We start from the raw sequence: 23,050 nt of genomic DNA, 5'->3' as shown, positions 1-23,050 counted from the left end.
TATTTGACCTCTATGGTATATTTATAATGTAGTACTTCACTGATTTACCAAATATGGATTTCGGTATAGCTTAGTATTTTGCGGTATATTATTTGGTATATCTTAAAAATAGTACCACACTGATTTTCTTTTACACTAAATCGGTAACGGGTATCTTACAGTCAAGCACACTGTAGATTTCTTACTTGTTTTTGTTTTTTTTTGCTTTTGGTTCCTTTTGCATTTTCCATTTTGCATTCTTGATGACGTACGAAACAATAAATATCGTCTGTACAATGCATGTCATGTGTGTGTGTGTGATGTATTTGTATATGTGTGTGTGAGTGTATACATTCTCTGAAAGGAATGTACACACACACACACACATACACGGACAGTCGCGGTACTCACCTGCACCGAATGATCCAAATTATTGATGATGCGTATCACCCGACCGGCGCTGCGTTTTATCGAGCCCGATGTGGTCGATAATGTGCCCAAATCCGCTTCCATTATTGAAGGCTTTCGGCTGGCGGGCTTCGAGCCCCAGCCCTGATTTCCGGGCGAAGCGTACCACATGCCGTTCTTTTTACCGTAGCTGGCAGGCTGTAGACACACAAACACAGAGACACCCGGAGCAAAAAGAGAGAAAGAGAGAGAGAGAGACAGTGAGTGAGAGGAAGAGAAATAAATAAATAGTAAAATACGGAAAGTCCGGCACTGACTACGTTGTATATCTGCATATACTCGTTTCATTTCGATTCGTTTGGGTTGACGAGTGTTCGCGCAAACATTCGCATCGTTAGGATGGCGGGAAGGAAGGGCGGAAGGCGGACAGGCGGATAGGCGGACAGCAACTGGCGACTTTCGTGAAAAATTTCGCGCAAATCTGGAATTAATTAAATTGTTTTGCGGCACGCACGAAAAACAGGACCATAATAATCGCACGGACAGGGACAACAGACGACGCCACACTAAAACTTTATGGCCAGCACTTGTTCCGAGTATGTTTCGTAAATTTAATTTTCCTTCGAACGCCATTTTGCTTTCCTTTTGGGGGGGATGAGAGGCGTGCTCGCAAGTTGCTCAGTCGGGAATACTTTTGTGGTCTTCCAACAAAAGCAAATCAATTATCGTAGATTAGAATCAAATGGTCGTCCAATCAACTTTGCTTAATCCCCTTTGGCACAACATTTGAGATAACGATGATGCGACGCAAAACACAATCAAATCAATGCATACAATTTGAGTTGAGATTTTAAAATGGAATATAATATTGATGTGACATAAAATAAACGAAATAATTAAATACTTAATTATTCGTATTAATTAAGATGTCTCTAGAGAGCTTTTATCTATCATAACTAATAAATTAAATTAGTTGCGCTTGTCTGAACATTTTTAAAAATATTTAAAAAAAAATATTAAATTTGCAGCCTACTCAGATTTAAGAGTGTCTGTGTTTTTTTAACGTTACTTAAAAACGGGAGGTGCAAAATGAGTAAAAAATTCCACATTTTGGGCATTACTTCTTGTGCTTGTATTATTCATACTTTATTTCGCTCTTTTTCGAGTTACGAAACAAAATTTTAAGAGATGACTTATAATTTTGGGCAGAAGTTTATTAGAAAATACTTTATTCATTTTATATGGACATCATTGTTTATTTGTATTACCATGGAGTTAGTTGGAATTTCAAATATATTTTTGATATATATTTACACCTATACTAATTTATATATTTTATAGGGCATAATATCGTACATACATTTTTTTCCAATCAAATAAATAATTACATTTCAATAGTTAAAGTCACCATAAAAGCGATAAATAATAATAAATTGTATTAAAATTGTGTTTGTCCTTGTTGAATTTGTTTTCGGAAGTGAATGCTCAATTTTAATTTCTTTATGGCCCCAATTATTTTTCAATTTAATTTAATGTGCCAGTTGCGACTGCGGCTGGGAGAGCGAGGTCGACATCAACGTTGACGTCTGCGTCTGCGTCTGCGTCGCCGTCAACGTCAACGGCGCCTGTGTTCGCTTTTCACTTTATTAGATTCCGGAAAAGGCACACACAATAATTTTAAAAACAAAATGCCGCAGGAGCTTAAGAAACAAAAACTCAAATTGAAATTAATGCAAATTCATTTTAAACTCAATTCTTCAACCAACATTTGTACATTTGCTTTGTGACAGCAGCGCCCAAAAGGCAGACGAACGGACGGACAGACAGACAGAAGGGCGGACGGACGGACGGACGGAGTGAATCCTGACCGACCTGACCCCAATAACGACTGAATACAGTCGCAATATATGTTAAAAAGCTCACACACTCTTATAAATTTTTATGTGTGTACACTATGCATATACTATACACTATATATACATATAAAAACATATATATGTGGTATATAGTGTGTGCTATGTTTGTGCTTGTATAAATGAATGTTTTTTATAGCATTATCCATAGGAAGCCTGTGTGGATTTTCTGGCACAGCATGTGCAGAGGGTTACAATCAAAATCAAGGTTTTTAATTGAAATTGAAATTCAACAAAATGCTAAAATATCGGCATGAGACTGACGGCGTTGACTCTCTCTCGCCCTCGGTGTGAATTGGGATTTGTATGCTATTTGAATTTTTCTCTTTTTTGGTATCTTTTTTGTGCTGTTGTAAAGTCAATGTTATCAGTGGATGGATTCTTAACCTTTTTATCAATTACTGGCATGTTTAATATGCACTATGAAACCAATTAAAAATGCATAAAAGTAAATCTTTTGTTGTTTACAGGTGAAATCAAATCGAACGCATCGAAGAGAGCAACCTTGTGGCCTAGATGCTGCCACATTGAGGCCAAAGGCATGCAAAATGGCCACTTTAACTAACGCACTTGGCTCGGGGTAGCTGTAGCTACTTAGCAAATAGCAGTTTAGCAAAAGCTTAAATTACGCGCTCAATTAAACTTTGAGCAACTCGCAGCAAGCTCAGAGAAACGGGTGTTCGCCCTGGGTGAAGTGGAATTGAGTGGAGTGGGAAGGGGAAGGGGATTGGGAGTCTGAGTGTAACTTCAAAGCCCTTCGTTTGAGGTGCAGCCTCGCAGAAAATTCATTGAAGCCATCAACAACAACGACAAAACGTCGTACTACATCTCAAACCAAAAGCGAACCAAACTCACTCTTCAAACTGTGCTGAACTGTGTGTCGAGGGTCTCCTGAATCTGAATCCCAATCTGAATCTCAGACGCAGCTTTGGGGTCGTCCCAAGGCCACACATTTTTCGGGGGCATATTTAATATGTGAGCTTGCTCTCTCGCCTTGCCTTACCGCCTTCGATAATCGCAATGCTTATTATTGCTCGAGGGTATTGAATTTTTATTGCCGTAAACAAATAAATAGTCAGACAAAACAGTTATCTTCTCTCCACTCTCTGTGTGTGTGTAAACAAATAAATACGCATACTACATGTGGTACGGATGAGGTCTAGTCTTTTTGATGTTTTTTTGGTGCTAAATCAACACCTCCTTCCTCTGCTACTAGCTGCTCAAGACAATGGGGTTGTTAGCCTCTGCGGGAAAAAGGGTGTAGGTATTAAATGTATGGATGGCGTCATCAAATGAAATAAGCGTTTAATTTAAATAGTGGGATCTTCTGCTTGCTTTTACTATGTCTGTCCTTTTATCTCACTCAGTTTGTTTTAATAAATTTCAACTGTTTAAATGGGTTGACAAGTCTAGAAGTTATTAAGCGTTGAAAGCAATTGTAAAATTAAATATATAATTGACATATTATAAACTTTTCAGGAATTGTTTTTTCTCTAGCTGTTGCTTTGAAGTTACTACAACGATATAAGTTGACAAATGGGGATTTAATTAATTGTAAAACTGTTTAGTCAGCAAACTCTAGTGAGTTGTTGGATTAGCCATATGCAACTGAGCTATGAAAAAACAAGTAAGAAAGCTACAGTCGAGTGTACTCGACTGCGAGATACACGCTACCCATTTTGAATAAAAGAAATATATTTTGCGGTATTTTTCTTAAAATATACTGAAAAATACTAAAAATATACCAAGTGGTATATTTGGTATATCGATATAGTACCGCATTCAAAATATACCATAAACGGCACAATATACCAGATTGTCAGCCAAGGCAACTAAGACCCCTAGAAAGTAGGCGTTTTGCCCATACAAAAGTATTTCTTTAATAACTTTGACAATTTGTATCTGATCGCAACCAAATTTTCAGGAACCATAACTAATATAATAGTTTGTATATTGAATATATTGTATATACCAAAATTCGAAACTCTAGCTTTAAAATTACGCTTGTTATTTGATTTTTTTGATTTGCGGGGGCGGAAGTGGGCGTGGCAAAAATTTGAAACAAACTTGATCTGCGTGCAAACATAACAAATGCCGTCGAAAAAAAATTATTGCTCTATCTCTTATAGTCTCTGAGATCCAGTGTTTCATACGGACGGACGGACAGACACACAGACACACAGACGGACAGACGGACATGCCTTGATCGTCTCGGCTGTTGACGCTGATCAAGAATATATATACTTTATAGGGTCGGAGATGCCTCCTTCTACCTGTTACATACATTTCCTGCCGGCACAAAGTTATAATACCCTTCTACCCTTTGGGTAGCGGGTATAATAATAAACTAATCAAAATAGTTTATATACTATTGCAGAAAGTTTGGCTAGTCAGTAATTTATTTGGACATTAAGTTTAAATTGAAAAATAATGGCATTTGGCGTAACACTTGTTCCATTTGAATAGATCTATGAAATGTGTGTGTAAGATAAGCAGAAAGTTTTGGAGAACATACGTGTTCTAAGCAACTGCATTTGAAATTCAAATTCGAGAAAATTTACGACTATCTTTCACCGAGAAGAGCGGAGACAAAGAATAGGGACGACGACGAACTTACCCGCCTAGGACGATGTACGAGGTGTACTTATGAGAACAACCGCAGAAACGTCAAGTGAAATATTTAAAATTGCGCATACGCCACGTCAAAAAGGCTGGCGCACAGCCTGCACACGTAGACCATTAAAAAACACTTAGAAAAACAACAAAAGTCATTTAAACTTTTTGCCAACTTCTTTTTGCTTTTGCTTTTGCTGTGTGCTGCACTGTGTGCTATACGTCAAAATGGTTGGGGGCAGCAAATACAAAAAAAAAAAGAAATGTGAAATTAAGAGATGTGTGTTGGCGGCGGAGAATGGCAAATGGCGAACAGCGAGCAGCAAGCAGCGAGCAACGAGTGGCGAGTGGGAAAGTGGAGAGCGGAGAGTGGAGAGTATGCGAATGGTGGTTGAGTGGGTAAGTGGCCTCATTGTTTACACTGAACACTGACCCAAGACTTGGACGGCGATGTGAGCATCACAAAGGGCGAACTTTCTTCGCTATCCTCGTCGATGTACATTTAAGCGAAAGTTTTTCTCCTCTGCCCTGTTGATGAGTAGCTTCGTATTGTATGTGGTGGCGGGAGGCGGGGGCGGAAGACAGGAGTCGAGCTGTGGGTGCGACTGTTTGCACACTTTAGTTGGCTTTTTGCTTTTAATTCACTTGCAGTTGCAGTTTTCCTTCACAACAGCAGCAACAATAACAACAACAGCGGCAACAACAGACGAGCACAGCATTAAGTTAATAATAAATAAACGTAATTTTCTCTCTCGCCCGCTCGGATGTAGCGCTTAAACTGTTCACTGTGCAACGCGCTGCCTTTTAAAGTGAGTTAATTGAAAGCATTTAAATTTAATGGCACTTTAAATTAGTTGATTGCTTGCCCAGGTCTTTACTACAACACTGCACTTATGCAACACTGGAAGGCAACTGGTCGGTCAGCCTGGATCTGAACCGCACATAAGTTTTTTGTATCACGCGGCTAGCTTAAATTTCAACTTTAATTTTATTGTTTTTTATGCTTTTCGCTTTTTTTGCCCGGGAGCCAACAATTTGCTCGCTATTTAGCTTTCGTTTCCTTGGCGTTCGCTCTGCGACTGCAGCTAAGTGGCTGAAATTCACAAATCCAAAGGCTCACTTGCTTTGCGACGCCACTTCACGCGATTCCCCTGCCGCGTCACGCCACGTCACGCTACGTTACGTTACGTTACGTTACGCTATCCGACTGACCAGGTATTACACGTATACACATGTAAATGCATGCGAATGTATGCGTGTTGAGCTGTGTGTGTGTGTGTGTGTGTGTTTCACACGTGTCGCATACATAAACCATATTCAAATTGCCAACGCGCGACTTTATTTCGTTTTGCACAAAGCACACACACATTCGCACACACTCGCGTGCCTTTCTTTACAAGTCACGTGAATGTGTGAATGTGTGTGTGTGCGCCGCGTATAGTTGTATTTATTTATTGTTTAGCCAAATCAGCAGCAGTAATCTCGAGCCGCGAACATTAGCTGCCATTTTGTTGTGTCCGTTTACAGCGCTCTTTCGCAGTGCTTGTAATTGCCTCAGTGTTTGTTCTTCGGCAGGTTACGACCACGAGACCACGACAACTACAACTACAACTACAACTACAACTACAGCGACAACTACAACCACCACAACAACAACAACTATAGCAAGGTAGTGTGCGTACTTGTAGTACCGCCACTCGACGCTGAATGGCGCTTCACTCGCTAAATGCGCGCCAAAAGTATGACAGGCATTTTGTTGTTGTTGTTTTTGGTCGTCAACATCGCATGCTATCAACTAACTGCAAACTGCAAACTGTTAACATGCAAACATGCATACAAATAATACAACCAAAACATATGTATGTGTATACTACACGTATTTGATTTGCTATCTAAACATCATATTTATGATATGCTCAAGCACAATCATGTCTCATTAGCCGCTGCACCATCAAGTGAGTTGTTTTGCCTCGTCAAACGTCGTGTGCCAACAGCTGATACTCTCCATACACACTATGTTAGTAGTTTGTTGTTGTTCTGTTGATTCGGCTACACTCCCGAGTTATTGCGACGCTCTTGGGTTTTCCCATACACACACACACACACGCACACACACACGCTCACACTAGCTTACACCATCGACTTTGGCACTTTCGCTCTTTGCCTTCGGCACTGTATTGGTATTGGTTTTGCGTTGGACTGTGGTGTTTGGAGGGAGATGAGGAATGGAGGGCATGGACATTGCTATTCCTATTGGCATTCGTATTGGCATTGGTATTGGTTTTGGCATGCATAGCAAGCAATTTTGCCTAGAGTGCGTGTATCGCAGTTGTAGTTGTATTGGTAGTTGTAGTTGTAGTCGTAGTTGTATCCCTAGCTGCAGTTGTAGTTGTAGTTGTCTTTGTAGTTGTCGTTCTCGCTGTAGTGGTTGTTGTCGTTGCTGTAGTTCTAGTTGTTGCTGTTGTCGTAGTTGTATTTACCGGCAGCCAGCCTGACTGACTGACTGCCTCAACTGCCACTGCTGCGGGTGGGGGTTCAAGTCCAGCCTGGGCCCCCGAGTGGAGTGGAGAATGGAGAGTGCAGAGTGGAGAGCAACAAGAGTGGGCTAGAGGCTAGAGTGGGCCTGCCCCTCTGTAAGTTGATGTGGTAGTTTAGCTTATTGCTTTTCACTTTGAAGTGGCTTTATATGGATATTTATTACCATGTCGGTAGTATTTGTGTTTCACTTGCAAGTAGCACGTATTCTCACCAATTCTCCCCCACCCCCTCCTCCCTCTCGAATGTATGTGTATAGTATGTTATACTGCTCCTACTCGAACATTGGGGTTTTTCGCTAGTTTTTCGCTTTGATATCGTTGCCTACGGCCATTCTTCAACGTCGTCAGTACGCTCGCCTCGCATTCTCTCTATGTGCAGTTTACTGCCCAGCTGCCTTTTCAATTTTCTTTCATTTTGTTTGTTGTTTCTGTTTCTGTTTCGGTTTCTGTTGCTGTTTTCTCTCGTAGTTGTTGCTAGCATTTTATGGTTGTATATCGTGTGTTTGGGCTGTGAATGAAACTGTATGAATTAGAATCGTCCTCTGCTCCTCTCCTTTCCTTACCATGTACGTCTCTTCTTTCATTATATACACTTGCTTTCTCTTTCTGTGACCCCCATAGTTCTTGCTCATTGTTATTTTGTTTCTTTGAAATTTAACAAAATAATTATGCTGCCTTTTGCTATTTGATTCTTTGCTACATCGTATTTTGTATATCAGAAAATCGAGTTAAGTCACTTTTTGTTATTCGATCAGAGCACAATAAGAGTTACTTGGCCAGCAGCAAACTAGAAACTTTATCTTTAATCAAGACAAAGAAATGTTTAATAAACTTGGTTGCATTTAATAGCCTAACTGGATTTATAGTTGCAGGTGAAAATAAATTGTCCTTGCTGCTGTCCCGACTACATAATTAAATTTCAAATTGATTCCGGCCTTTTGCTGTCACCTGAAAGCCATCAATTTCCCAAGCCCGGCGAGTACAGACATTTTCGATGACGTGCTGAAACTCAAAATGAAGGAATTCTGTTTTGCTCTATTGATTCTCCTGAAACCTATTTATCGCGCAGGTAGTCGATGATACATTGTCGCTGTTTTCATTAAATTGCCATTGAGTTTGGAAAAGTTTCACGAGGTAAACTTGAAATAACCGAATTTTTGTTAGCATCGAATCAATGTTGGATATATGTAAAGTTTATAAAATTAGTAGCTTTTATATTAAAAACTACAAATATAGGTAAACATTTATTTTAGGCTGCAGACCTCAAATATTAAATTGACTTTAAACGTTTATTTCAGTGTGAAATGTTTCAATTTGGAATATTTATTTCATTTCTTTTTGTAATTTTATATTTCAAATGATATTTTTTTTTATAAATAAATTGAATTTTGTAGCGTTGTCAAACATTTTGAGCTTGCTCACCCAACACATATTAAATCAACTTCAATCAAGCAAATATTTCAGGGGAAAAACAATTATTGTAAACTGAAATGATGCACGCATTGATTGAAAAAGTTTTCAATTTGCTAAAAATCTTCTCGAATGGAATAAAGTCGAATGATCACACTTTCACACAAGCTGCTTTGTGATGTGATAGAAGGTCTAATCTTGACTCTGTCACCCTTGCCGTCAATTTGACATGACAATCAACTTAACTTGGACATGTATTAGGTACACACACACACACACTCGCACTTGCACACACACACATATGTGAAAACACAAACACGAGAGTAATGTTAATGTTTTTCCAATCAATTGGGTCACCAACAAGACTGGACTCGAACCCGTATGAAAATAAATACGCCGCACACGTACGCTGGCTGTGGTTCAATAAACAAACACTACACCCATACACACACACACACACATACGCACACACACACAGAAACAAAAAGAGATACATTTGATGGGCATTTTCTGTATGAGAAGACAACCAAAACGGCAACAACAAAATATTGCCAATATAAAACACGACACAGTGTTCAATAGAAGTGATCGAACAATATGGAAATAGAATTGAATATTATGAAGCACACACAAACACAATGTAATCCTCGCTTGTTTTGTCTAGTTGTTGTTCAGTTATTGACAACAACTTTGAGTCCCCCAATGAAAGGTGCATTCAGTGGGGGACCATTTGATGTTCGAGCGAATGGTTTATGGAATTCCAAAATATGTGCTCATACATAAGCAACACACACAATCGGCCGAAAAATAATTCTCATTGTCTGGCCGAAACTATGGCAATGCGTTTTTGGTCAGTTTCATTTTCATTTTCGTTTTCAGTTGAGTTGAGTTTTCAGTTCAGCTCAGTGTTGCATACTTTTATGTTCGACCATCAACTCATATTTTTCATTTTGCAGTATCTATTGTCACACACACACACACACATAGACAGTCTAGTCACACACTCAGTTGTCGCTTACCGGGCTCAACTTGTTAATAAAACTTTACCGATTTTATGCCTTGGCAAAATGATTACTGCGAAGCACACACAATTTAAAGTTTTTAGCGCACATAAATCAAAAATCCAAAGCCAAACCGCAGAGTCCACAATTGCCGGTAAGGCTCCAGCTTCAGTTCAGTTTCTGCTCTTCAGCTCTTTGCCTGCTGCTTCAACTAGTTCTTGTGGCTTGACTTCAGCTTCTGCAGGAGTCTGGCCAACGCGTGCGTGCAAAGTTGTTTAGTGAAAAACTTGAACTGGACACAGCGGTTGCCGTTGCTCTCTGAGCACACACAAAAAAACACAGAAATGTACAAAGTCGAGTTGAAACAAAAGTGCTTTATGTGCCACAAGGTAGCAGCAATCGAACAAAGCGGGACAGCGATAGTGGAAAGGAGTGGGGAAGCGAGAAAAAGAGAACACACAAAAACCAGCAGCAGGGCAAGGAAAATTAATAAAAGTCATAATAATACTCGCAATTTCCTTTACCCCGCCCACAGCACAGCTCAGCTCAGCTCAGTTGAGTTCAGCTTTTTGCATATTTGAACTGTGTGCGAGTACTCGACAGAAAATTCCTTTGCCGCAGATTGGGGCAACAACAGTGGAAGCAGCAGCTAGATGCTGCTGTTTTGCAGTTTGTTGCGCTGCTTTTCATTTAAATAGTTTCAATTGGCATATTTTTGGCTCATTTATGCGCCCTTGATGCGATAGTTGCGATATTATTATTATTATTATTACTATTACTATTATGTTTTATTTCTCTGGTCCTTTGTTGCCTCTAAAGTACACTCGAGTGTGTGTGTGTGTGTGTGTTGGGCTATAATCCAGAGCAACCTGACCCTCTCGACTCTGGGGTTGTTGATGGCCTCGCAAAGCACCGAATATTTTTATGCAACATTCGTGCGGAAGTGGCATGGCTGGTGACTTATCGCCGCCATTCCGTCGGCCATCGACGTGCGTCCATTCGTCGCTTATTGTCAGCTCTCTCTCTCTCCACTCTCTCACTCTTCGTTTGCGTGTGTGTATAAATAATTTCAGCATTTATTATTTGCTTTAGGTGTAAATATTTCAAGCTCACAAGTCGGCCGAAAAAAATGAGCAAAAAGAAAGTTGTAGCTCGCTTTGCTAGAAAGAGGTCGAGGTTTATGGCTTAATTATTCCAGTGCATGAAACGCGCTGCTGGCTTGAGACTGAGACCAAGCTAAGAAGAGAGAGAGAGGAAGAGGGAGTGGGGAAGTCAAAGATGGAGCAAAACGCAGGAGACGGAGGCTTTGCTCCCATTGTGAAACGAGTGCGGGCCATTTGTGTGTGTGTAACCCCTTTTATGTGGCTATGACCTAAGAAACGATTGCCAAAGGCCTTACCACGCCTTCCCCATTATAATCCGCCCGCTTGTGGTTACCCTGCTCCTCCCCCTCTCTACACTCCTCTGCTATGTGGGTTGTGCCTTTCCTTACGATTTTTTTTGTAGATTCCTTGCCACAGCACACGCATATTATACATAATTTTTTATGATTTATAAATCCTAGAGCTTGTCGTATTTTCGTTTTTTTATTTTTTGTTGATTTTATTTTATTTTATTTTAATTATTTCCTACATGCGCGCCGTTTGTTAATGGCCACGTCAGCACCGACTTTAACCGTGTGAAGCAAAGTGCTCTCACTCCTTTTTGCGAGCGGAGGTCAACTTTGTCATTAACCCATAACTAGTTAAAAAAAAAAAAAATGAAGAGAAAAGGAAAGAAACATAATAAATGATGGGAGTATGAAATACGCTCGTGTGGCACGTGCAACGGGGTGGCATCAATTGGTAATTGGCAAATCTGTTTGTGACCCGAATCGGATTTGAATCCGAGCACAGGAAATATGCCACAATATACAATAAATACAAATGTCATGCTCAGCTTAGTATTTCTGTTTTTTTTTTTTTTTTATAGATTTCAATTCGCCAAAATGACCTTCAGCCGGTGTCTGCGACTGTCTGGACTGGAGTTGACTGGACTGGATGACTTGCCTCATTTTGTATTTTGGGGGAGGAATATTAAATTTTCTTTTTGGTGAATAGCGTTACAGAAATTCATAAGCTGATTTGAATTTAATTACGAGTTGCGGCGCCGTGCGATTTTTTTTTTCTATTTTTTCTTCGCTCAGTTGACATTGGAACGCCGTTTTGCTGTTTGTTGTCCGATAAACGTTATGCAAATTGCAAATTACCTGCCACATGCCTCTCTCAATACCAACTTTTGTACTTTTTTTGCTTTCAATAATGCTGACAAATTGTTGATGAATGTGTTAAATGCGAATTTCGCTTCTTTCTTGAGCAGTGCTGCCAGCGCTAAAGGTAGAAAATGGCAGCACTGGCAACAACAGCAGCAGCAGTGCTGCCTAATTGCATTTCGTGCGCCGCTCTGTCTCCAGTGGCACGTTAATGAGTGCTGGGAAACGCGCAGGAATGCCAACTTTACTAAATCATTTCAGGCATGACAACTTGACGTTTAGACCATGTACAATTGTGGGTGGGCATTGTGGCCATGTGCCACATTCACACACACAGACACACACACACACAGTACGTATGTATGTATTTGTGTGGAACATGCATATATATCACATATGTCTTTACCATTTCCAAGTGACATTTTCTGCTCCATTATTTTCATCATGTCTGACAGAAGACGCGTCAACATGCAAGTGGCAAACACAAGGGGCACAACACGTAACTGTGCATGTGAATGAATATGTGTGGCAGGCACTGTAACAGCAACAGCTACAGTAACGCCAACTCTTTTCGCATTGTCCGCCTTTTGTCTGGCTTAGACACCAATATATTATGTGTGTGTGTGAGAGCGGAAGGGAAACTGAGATGTGTGTGTGTGAGTGTGAGTGTGAGTGTGTCACGAGTATCAGTTAGCTGTTGCATGCCACACAAACACAGCTAAGTATGCAGTAAAGTATACACTTATTTCCTGCAACTTCCACTTTAGTCCGAGAACAAGTACTTACGAGCCCAGAGAAGACTTTACTTTGCGTCAGCAATTTGTAATGGAAATATTTGTTGGTCGCCTGGGATGAGGGATTTGGGATTAAAGCCAAAGCGAACATCTTTTGCTCGACAAAAAGGCGGCACCCTCCGCTCTCCTCATGCCATTTATCATGGGGCACTGTGATTTAATTTATGCATCTTGATCCCTTTCAAAATAACAAACTGGCATTGCAACATTCTGTGCATGCAAATTTGACACTCTGCCTCATTATTTGACACCACAATAATTTGTGACTTGCCACACACACACACACACACACACACACTATATCGACACACACACTCGCTTGCATCGGGGTTAATAAGGAAATATCCTTTTACACATGTGACCCTAATAATTTTGCCAGTTTCTTCTTCTGCTGCTGCTGCGAGAGAAAAGCAAAGTCTGAGAAGTGGCGAACTACGCGCTTGCATTACTAATAATAACCATTATGTGCACGAGTGTGTGTGCTGTGTGTGTGTGTGTGCTGTGTGTTGTGATTTATTGCATTCGTGTGCCAGATTTTACAAATGTAATGCGCCGCACACTCCATGGAGGAGTCCTCTTCCCCATTCCCATTCCCATCCTCATCCTCATGCATATGCAAAGTTTCGAATATTTTGCTTTGCCAGCCATATGAGTGCGACATTGTACTAAGTATGTAGCTATATACTATACATTCCCATGCGTGTGTGTGTGTGTGTGTGTGTGTGTGCGAGGGTGTGACTCTGACTCTGATTCTATGCTCTGTTGTTGTGGCAAGCATAAATTTACGAAGCAAAGTCATATTTCTTTCGACATTTTGTGTGCGTTTCATTTCATAGCCAAAGTGCCATGGACATACGTGTCGGAATTATTTGACTTCCGTATCCGTTTCAGTTGCTGTTGCTTTTGCTGTTGCTGTTGCTCTGTTGCATATGAATTTGTAATTTTTAACGGCTTTACAACTTCATGGATTGCTTAAATAAACGGAGATGCTTTCACCAATTAATTGAGATACAGAGAAGTGGAAAAATCAGCATTGTGTGCTAACTGATTCAATTAGATGACAAACTTGAGATGCAAGTGCATTCGCCCATATTCACATATGTACATTCACATATTCATTTTCCATATATTTGTATTCATATGCAGTTGCACAACTGAAGACAGCTTCATAACTATGCACATATCATTGTTGAAAACTGCCTCAACTTTTCCAAATCTGATAAATTATAACTGGCAAAAGTTGCGTTTGGAAATGTTAAACATTGCCTCGGCATTTTGCTGCAACTTGAAGCATTAGTTGTGGCAAGTGCATTCGTGTGCGTGTGTGTGTGGCAAAAGTTGAGCATTTTCAATTTATGTGCGTGGCCTGAATAAGTATTTCCCTAAAGCACTTTTGAATCACTTTTGGGCAATTTTGCCATTTTAATCAGTTCACTTGCAGCAACTTGTGATGCATGCCACATCTCATTTTGCATTGACACCTTTTACTATATATGTATATATATTTACTTGTGATGTCTGCAGAAAGGCATTTACAGCCGACTCCTTGGCCCAAAAGTCACGCAACGTCGTCAACTTCTCGGGCGGCTCTCGAGCAGCGTATGTGGTCATCTCAGTGGTTGTCGACTCGGCGTACATCAGTTCGGCTTTTCTTTTGCTTTTGTGGTCGGTAATTATTTTATTATTGTACTTGTTGGCTACTTAGCCTAGTTTTGGTTTTATTTTTGGCTATGTTGCGCCTTGAACTCCAAATAACTTGCCATAAATGAAATGTGAGCACGTGACAAACGTTGGCCTAATTTATGCGCTTGACTCTCAAGGTGATTTTGTGTGCCTCAACAAAAGGCATTCATCACACGCTCTCACACTCACTGAGACAAAACGCAATTAATACCACAAAAAACATACACACTACACTACACACAACACACGAAACGTGGGCGAATTTTAAAAGGTTTCTCGTGTTACCCAGATCTGAATCCGAATCGAGATCCAGAAGAGAACATGTTCCCGCGTATAACCGCATTCACCCGTTCGCTTTGGCGCTTCAACTGTTTTGCGCCTCTGCAACATTTTGTGGCATTTGGCCACAGTGTAGCCGGAACGCCTATGGTCGAAAGTTTTGAGTGTTTCTTGTGGTCTCGAAGCGATATGGCTATATGGCGACAATATGGCGCAAAATATTGCAGCGCATACATAAACATTAGCAAACAAAGGAGGGAAGGGGCGTGTGTCAGTGTGTGTGTGTGTGAGTGTGTGATATACTCTAATGGCATTTTCAAATGGCTTAGAAAGTAACTTTATATGAAAGCCGCAGCTCAGTCACATACGAGTGCAAGGCAAGACGTTGGCGATGTGGTTGAGAATGACGGGCACTGTGACACGTTAACCATCAACAACGACGGCAACGATGTCGACGACAACACACACACTCACACACACAGCGAGAAACGACAACGACAACAATGGCGGCGTTTCAATTGCATTTCCGTTTGCACCAGTTTTCATTTCAAAACTCATAAGTTTTCGACGACGTCAACGGCAGAGCAACGACAACAACAACAAGAAGAACGGAGGAGGACGCGCGACGTCGATGACGAAGACGTGACCAAGTTGGGACCTCGCAGCTTAGCTGTCGCCGTCGACGTCGTCGTTGTCGTCGGCTTTGGCCAGCGCACGATCTTGTGGTTGACGGTGCGGCACAACTGTTTGCAAATTCTGAAACTTTTCAATATGTCGCGCTAGCTCAACGAGTAGAATGCCTGCACAGTGGCACAAATTGCAAATAGTTGGGGCAAAAATGTTGTTTACATAATGCACAATTTCAGTAAACGACAGCCAACTCGATATGCAATGGAAAGCATAAAGAATGTGTGGCAAGTCTGCTTTAAAATATGTTTCCCTTGTCAAAAGTTTTAGTTCTCATACACACAAAAAAATCGTCATTTAATTTGCAATTTAATTAAACAACTGTCAGTTGTGTTCATAATTAAAAGTGTGAAGCATTTGTAGCAAGTCTCATCACAACTCAGTTCCCTTGTCAGTGAGTGAAAGTTGTCTGTGGAAAACAAGAAGAAGAGGAAGGAGCTGAGTGAGAGGTCCTTCCGCTGAGCCGCTTGACAACTTTCACCATTAGCGGCACAATGGAATACAATACATACATATACACACACACACACAAGTCGAATTTGTTGTCTGCACCATCAATTCAACTTGAAGACGTCGTTTTCCGTCGTTTCCCCTACACTCCCAACACCGCCCGTTCTACGGATGGGCGACACCAAATGCCGCATGCCCCCCAGACGCTTGTCGCTTGTCGCCTCGTCTGTGTTTTATTGCTGTGCGCTTTGGGGGCAATGAGAATGGTTCCCATTGCCGTCGACGTTGCCGTTGTCGTTGCCTACTTTGCCGCTCGACGCCCGGTGAATTGAGTTGTTTTGCATAGTTTAAACAAATCCCTTGACGTCAGGCTTAGAGTTATGAAAATATGATGGCACAATCTGAGCAAAGTAGTAGGAGGAGGCAGCATTGCAGTTTAGTTGGCCCCGCCTTTGCTTGCCTGTGAATAATTTATTTATTTTGCAAATTTCGCTTTTGCCGCTTAAATTGGATAAACAGTTTAGGTACTTTAGCTTTTGTCGCTGTATAAAATTTGTGATCATTTATTTCAGCCTCTGTTTTGCCACTTTGCCAGTTGCCAGTTGCAAGTTGGCCACTTATTTTCTTGGCAGCCGAAAAACGAGAACAAAGAAGAAAAAAGACTACAATTTCTAATTACTGTCATTTGGCTTTTACTTGTGCCGACTTAAGCTATAGGCCAATGTCTGCGGTTGGCCATAAAACCGATTGCTCTGCGTGATGCTGCCAACAAACATTACGTTAATTTCGTTTAGTGTGCGAGCATTTTTTGGCTCTTCTTTAGTTTGTTTCCAAATTGGGTTTATTTCTTATTAGCCCGGTTGTGTTTTGCCAGTTGCTAAAGCGAGTGCAGCTGCAGCTTTCGGGCCAAGCCTCTTTCGTGTACTTAGCGCCGGACAATGCATCAGCTCAGAGTCAATAAAGTTTTATAGTGGCAGCAACCTTTGGCGCAGCTTGCAACAGTTTAAAATTGTCCTTTACTATTTATTTAAGGACACTCCCCATTGTTTGTCTCGCAATTGCAATTGCAATTGCAATTGTTGTAGCTGTAGCTGTAGCTGTTGCTGTTGCTGCAATTAAAAACGCTGATATATGTGCTTTTTACAATTCAATAAATTCGCGCAATGCTTTACTGTTGCCCAGCAGCAACAGCCAACAGACAGAGGACAACAGACAGGAGACTGTCTGCCCTGCTGGCCATCATCCTAGGTCTGACCAACTGACCATCTCGTCCTCTTCTGCCCCAGAGTGCAATATTTAATGCAATGCTGTTGTTTTCGCCTCCACTCTGGCCTTGTACACAATTTATTTTGACTCTTTGCACGCGACCAATTCTGAATCTTGCAACCAATGACAGTTTAATTAATTGCCACACTGTAATGCGTTTTAAATTGTCATGTTTATACAGCAATGTCCGGCGGCTGTCGAGAGCCGACAATGCTCACTCGCTCTCTCTTCCTCTGTCTCTTTGCCCCCCTCTTGACTCACTGCTTGCGTTTACTATTATTCTGTGGGTGGTTGACGTTAAGCTCGATGCTCGATGGCGATTGCCTGACGGGTGACCGGTGATGGGTGATGGCGGCTGATTGTGCCACAATGGTAGACATTCGACAATTGCAATCGAACACTACAAATATTAAGTATACGCATCAATAATAAACAAGCCCACTAAATGTTTTGCCTTTCAATGCAATGTTGTTCAGTTTAATTAAAATTGACTATATTGCAATTCAGGAATTTCTTATATTCTACTTTGACATTTTTTTTTATTAAATTCGAAATTCGAAATATTAAGTATACGTATCAGAGATAAATAAGCCAAGTAAAAGAAATGTTATTCAGTTTAATAAAAAGTGATTATTTTTATCATTTTATATTTCACTTTACTGTATATTTTTTTGTTCAAAATTTACTCTGGCTACTCAAGAAATATTAAGCATACGCATCGATAATAAAGAAGACCGGTGAATGATTTGCCTATCAATGAAATGCATTTCAGTTTAATAAAAAGTGATAATTTATTGCTATTCAGAAATTACACATATTCTTCTTCGCTTTTATATTTTGTTTTTATAACACATCTCTTGATACTCCTATCAAATTGCAAATATTAAGTATACGCAAAAATAATATCCAAACTTTGTGAATGTTTTGCATAGCAGAATTGTTATTAAGTTTAATTAAAAGTGATCTCTTCAGTAGTACTTCTTATAAAGCCTCTCTTTAAATATATTTTGCAATTCAGGAATAACTTTCTTGCTAATCAAGCAAGTATTTTTCTAAATATTTCAAAATGTTACGTATACGCAAGAATAATAAACCACAATAGTAAAAGTTTTTTCTGTAGTTTTAAATTTCTGTATTTGGTTGTTATAAAGTTTCTCTTGCCACTCAATTCTATTTTGAAATATATTTAAATATTAAGCATACGCATCAAAAATAAACAAGACAAGTAAATGTTTTCCTCAACAAATGTTGTTCATTTTAATTAAAAATTGTTATTTTTCTATTCTGGAATTACTCATCATGCCTCTCTTCCTATTTAAGTTATTTCAAAATATTTAAAAATATTAAGTATACGCAAGAATAATAAACCAGAAAAGTGAAATTTGTTTCCTGTAGTTTTTAATTTGTATATGTGCTTATTATAAAGTTTCTTTTGCCACTCAAGTCTATTTTGAGTTATATGCAAATATTAAGTATACGCATCGAAAATAAACCAGACAAGTAAATGTTTTGCAAAGCAAATAAATGTTGTTCAGTTTAATTAAAAATGCTTATTTTGCAATTGAGGAATTTCTTGTATTCTGCTTCCTTTCAATATTTTGTTGTTATAAAGATACTCTTGCTACTCAAGATTCTTCTCAAATATTGAGATAGAAATAACTTAATTCTTTTAAATTTCGTTCAAGTTTTAAAGAAATTATTTCAACAACTATGAAATGTATTTGCAATGCAGCAAAAATAATCAATTATTGCAGAATTTTCTGAGCAAATTCAAAATGACAGCCACTGTAATTGAACAATTTGTTGCTTTCGCTCTAAAGAGAGAGAGAGAGATAGAGAGAGTAAGTGAGTGAGCAGAGTGAGTTTGAGTGTGGCAGTTGGCTTTATTATTTTCAATTTGTGTTCCATTGGTTTTAATAATTGTTATTATTGGTTCGAGCTCTGCTCTGTTGTTGGCTGTTTTGGTCATCTGTTTTTTTTGTTTCAACACCTACAAATTTTCACATTTCGAGCATCATCGCATTATTATTTATATCATCAATAGCGATGTCGAGTGTTGTCCGTCCCAATGTTCATGGTCTGTGCATTTCAATTAAGGCAACGGATTAGCTCTGAACCACATATGATTTAGAATTAGTCGAGTCGAATTGAGTCAAGTGCTCGCAATTGGGTGTTTAAATAGCAGCGACAGCATGAGGGGAGCTGATATAAAACCATTTAATTGACAGGCGAGTAATTTATTAAAGTGCTTATTAATACCCTCACAAAAGCTCATTGCAGCTGCCTCCAAAATTGAGTAGCAGCAGCGGCAATTGGGGCTAATACAATACGAGCAACAACAATGGCATTTGCATGTAGGGCAAATTTGCCAAGTCAATGCGCCTGCAACGTGGCGTATGCGTAATATTAATAGATGTCTAGCTTACGTCTACGTAAGCAAATTATGCGGCGTCTGTTTGCTGTTTTAGCCATAATTGCAAATGCCTTAAGGTCCTTGGCACACATGCTGACACACACACCCACACACTCACACACACGCTCCCACACACACAAACACAAGCACTTACACCAACGCACATGCTTGCATAGTCCTCAGTACAAATAAGGCAACAATAGGCATTCTCGTATCTCTCGATTGCTTATCAGGCATTTGTGCTTGTGCTTCATTTGATTTGTTAATTTGAGTTCATCTCTAATTGCCCAGAACAAATACGAGAACTCCATATGCCAATCGCACTAATTGAAGTAATTTATGCGATTGTTCAGTGGTCTTTAAAAAAAGAGTAAGGAAATAATTCAGAGCTGAGCTGTTGTTTACTCTGCAATCAACGTTGCTTTAAGGGACTGTGAATGTACTTATATTTCTCATTGCAATCGGCAATAATTGATAAAAAGAATTCCTTTAATGTGCTTGACACAGTCATAAGGGAAAACAATAAGAGCAGAATGATGACGTCCTTGGGGCCAAAACGCAAATGCGCAATTTGTGTCCGCAGCTCAGGCGAATGCATCACGTAAATGCTGGCGAAATTCATCAGACGCCTGGCAACGACTCAGGGGAAGAGAATGAAGAGGAGAAGGCAATGGCTGCGATAGCGACAGCTTCTCTTTGTGTGTTTGGTGTAATCTCGCTCATATGTCACTCTGCAGCTTGATGGCCATAATTTTAGTGGCTTTTGTGTTTGGACGCAAACAACGAAAGAACGGGAGAGAAAAAAAAATAATAATTGACGTCAAATCTCGTTTCCCATTCTCTAGCTTTGCGCTCGTGCGCGCTTGTTTGCAGTTAATTACAACGCGCCTGTTGCCTGATGATGCCACATGCCCCACATGCCGCAACGCTCCAATGCCTGACCTTGCGTGCTGCATTCGCAGTGCAGAGGTTTCGCTTTTTGGCATGCCGCGCACGTTTGTGCCAAAAATCTTAATTTCTTTCTGGGGTTTGGCTTGAAATTCATAAGCTTCTCGTGTCCATTTTGCTGCTGCTTCGGTTTTGCTGGGGTGCAGCACGAGGCAACAATAAGCGAAGCACCGACAAGCCTTGCATGTTCACTCCACAGCCAACACTCCCAAGAGTTTTGTGTGGCAGCTTCTCACATGCGACTTGCTGCTGCCCTTGTCGGGTATCATTCATAATTGGCTTGCTGCACCTGTGTGGCATATATATTTATGGCAAGCTCCCCAAAATGCTGCACTGTGTCTTCGTTACGCTTTGAAAGTGTATTATAAATTCGTTGATTTTCAAATTGTATTTATTGAATGAGCGCAAGTGCAAGTGCAACCTTGTTCGACCCCCACAAACTGACCTTGTTGCTTATGGCCAATTATTTTTATGACTTAACAAGGAGACTTCAATTTTCTGCTGCTTCTGCTGTTCTGCTGCTGCACCCAAAATGTTAGAAAAAGTCGCCTTCATTGGTCACGCATGCAACATGACGAATAAATTATCATAAATGGTTTCGTAAACAGTTTTTGTACAAAATTTAGCTGAAGTTTGCGTGCCTCAGTTCTTGGTCCTGCCTGCTCCTTGTGGAACCGTAAACTATACTCCGTTAGCCTTAAGTTCTAAGCCGAAAATGGAGCCCAATTAATTTATATTATTAGCAATGTTCATTGCTCTTGCAGTTCACGCCTTTTCACTGCACTGCTTAGAACTTGCTTCCGCTCTTTCTTTCTTTCTCTGTTTCTCCCATCCATTTGCTCTCTCGCTCGTGCAAACACTTTTAATTTCCCTAAGTGAAACGCCACAAGTTTTCAAATTGGCCCTCTTCTCTGCATGAGGTGCCCAGAGGGAGAGAAGGCAAGTGGAATTAAGAAAGAGGGCGAGAGTTCTAGAGAGATGAAGTGCATGCATTTTTCTATGCACTCGCACCATTTTAGCGGGACGAGCACAGTTTCGTGCTCTGGAGCACTGAGCTCTGAGCTCTCTGGTATTGTTCTTTGTTGCCTTTTGTTCGCCCTGCTACTTGCTGCATGCCACATGCGGCACACTCACACACATTCTCCACGTTCTGTACGTCAAGAGCGCTGTTGGCGATGCGACCGCGGCTCCAACTCAGATGCCTTTCGTCCCGAGGTTTTGATTCAGCGGGAGAGCGAAGAGTTCTAGCTGCGCTTTTGTTTACCAGCCACGGGCAATGCAACGCCGTGGCACGACCAACAGAAACAGAAAGGACGACGAACGCAAATGGCTTTTGCTTGGCTTTCTGCTGGCTCTTTGTCTTGCCGGTTTCGCTTTTGAGCCAGAGACTGCATTATGAGAGAGTCGAAATCAAGCCAAAATCCAAGTCAAGTCAAGCCAAAGCCAAGACATCGCGGCGGACAACTGCGCTGGGTTAGGTTAGTCTCGTCTCGTCATTTCCTTACCCCATAACTCTTGGCCCATGCCTCTTGCTATTATCAATTATGGATGCATGACTTCCTATCGACTGTACACACAGACTCAGTCTTTGCCCAAAGGGAATACGCAAAACTTGCTCAATAGTTCGCCTGGGACATGCGGGAAGTGCAGTTTGATGATTGCCCAAAATTTCAATTTGTCTTTCGTGCAAAACGAAAAACGATTCGTTTTCAATTAACTTCCGAGACGCCGAAGTTCCGTTTCCTTCCCCATAGTCAACTTTAATGAGCTGAATGCTTTAGATAAAACAAAAAGGGCGATGCACAAATTTGTTAAATTCAAATCAATTTATTTTCATTGGTTTTTAAATAACCAAAGAATATTTCTTTTGGAAAGTGAGTTTCATATAATAATTTACTATTCTTGGTAGCCTGATTTGACACTTTGATTGAGTGAAGTAAGAATTTATGGGCAAGTGTTTAACTGAGGAATCTGATTAGCAGCATCCACAGACTAAGATACAACGAAAAGAATATTTCAACAATTATATTAACACAGGTCGGAGATAACGAAATATAATATAAGAAACTCAATAATATCTAAATTGTCAATTAATCGCATACGCAAGAAGGCACAATTGACGGTAAAAATCGAGAAGGATTGGGCAGCTAAGATTCGATTTTTAATGTTGTAGTACTACGGATTATTTTAAGAGTATTATTTGTAAACTTTAAGTAAACTTTATTTAAGTAAATACTCTTATTCATAAAGTTAATACATAAAGCAGTAGGATTGTCAGGATCTTCCACGCTGCGAAAGCTCCCGTGTACTAAAAGCTATTCTGATCCCGTTCTTAATTCCATTCACAAGTCAAGTTCTCATAATCCAACCCCAAAACTTACAGTACACGCTTTACTTATAATCAGAGAACACTACGCT

At 40.2% G+C, this 23,050-nt stretch overlaps 2 protein-coding genes across 6 annotated transcripts in view; one reads left to right on the top strand and one right to left on the bottom strand.

Moving 5' to 3' along the window:
- LOC117570633 (echinoderm microtubule-associated protein-like CG42247) overlaps positions 1–23,050 on the bottom strand; it is a 38,533-nt gene that overhangs the window by 11,625 nt on the left and 3,858 nt on the right. Inside the window, exons 1-2 of one of the 2 annotated variants that reach the window (XM_052004581.1) lie at positions 5,347–5,554; positions 391–585 (exon numbers count right to left, since the gene is read on the bottom strand). In XM_052004581.1, the coding sequence (XP_051860541.1) occupies positions 391–585; positions 5,347–5,415 (264 nt within the window). In that variant the 5' untranslated portion in view covers positions 5,416–5,554. Of the gene's footprint in view, positions 1–390; positions 586–5,346; positions 5,555–23,050 lie in introns of those variants that run through there. The other variant, XM_034252401.2, reaches the window with a different exon arrangement.
- Positions 5,111–23,050, top strand: part of LOC117570635 (uncharacterized) — a 29,282-nt gene continuing 11,342 nt past the window's right edge. Inside the window, exons 1-2 of one of the 4 annotated variants that reach the window (XR_007954880.1) lie at positions 5,111–5,312; positions 8,317–8,732. Coding sequence is in view for 2 of the 4 variants with exons in the window: in XM_052004582.1 (XP_051860542.1) it covers positions 5,142–5,312; positions 10,397–10,420 (195 nt within the window). In the remaining 2 variants the exon portion in view is untranslated. Of the gene's footprint in view, positions 5,313–8,316; positions 8,733–10,396; positions 10,493–23,050 lie in introns of those variants that run through there. The other 3 variants (XM_052004582.1, XR_007954881.1, XM_052004583.1) reach the window with 3 other exon arrangements.

Source organism: Drosophila albomicans, chromosome 3, assembly GCF_009650485.2.
Source record: "Drosophila albomicans strain 15112-1751.03 chromosome 3, ASM965048v2, whole genome shotgun sequence".
NCBI lineage: Eukaryota > Metazoa > Arthropoda > Insecta > Diptera > Drosophilidae > Drosophila > Drosophila albomicans.
This window is presented reverse-complemented; position numbering and strand designations above follow the sequence as displayed.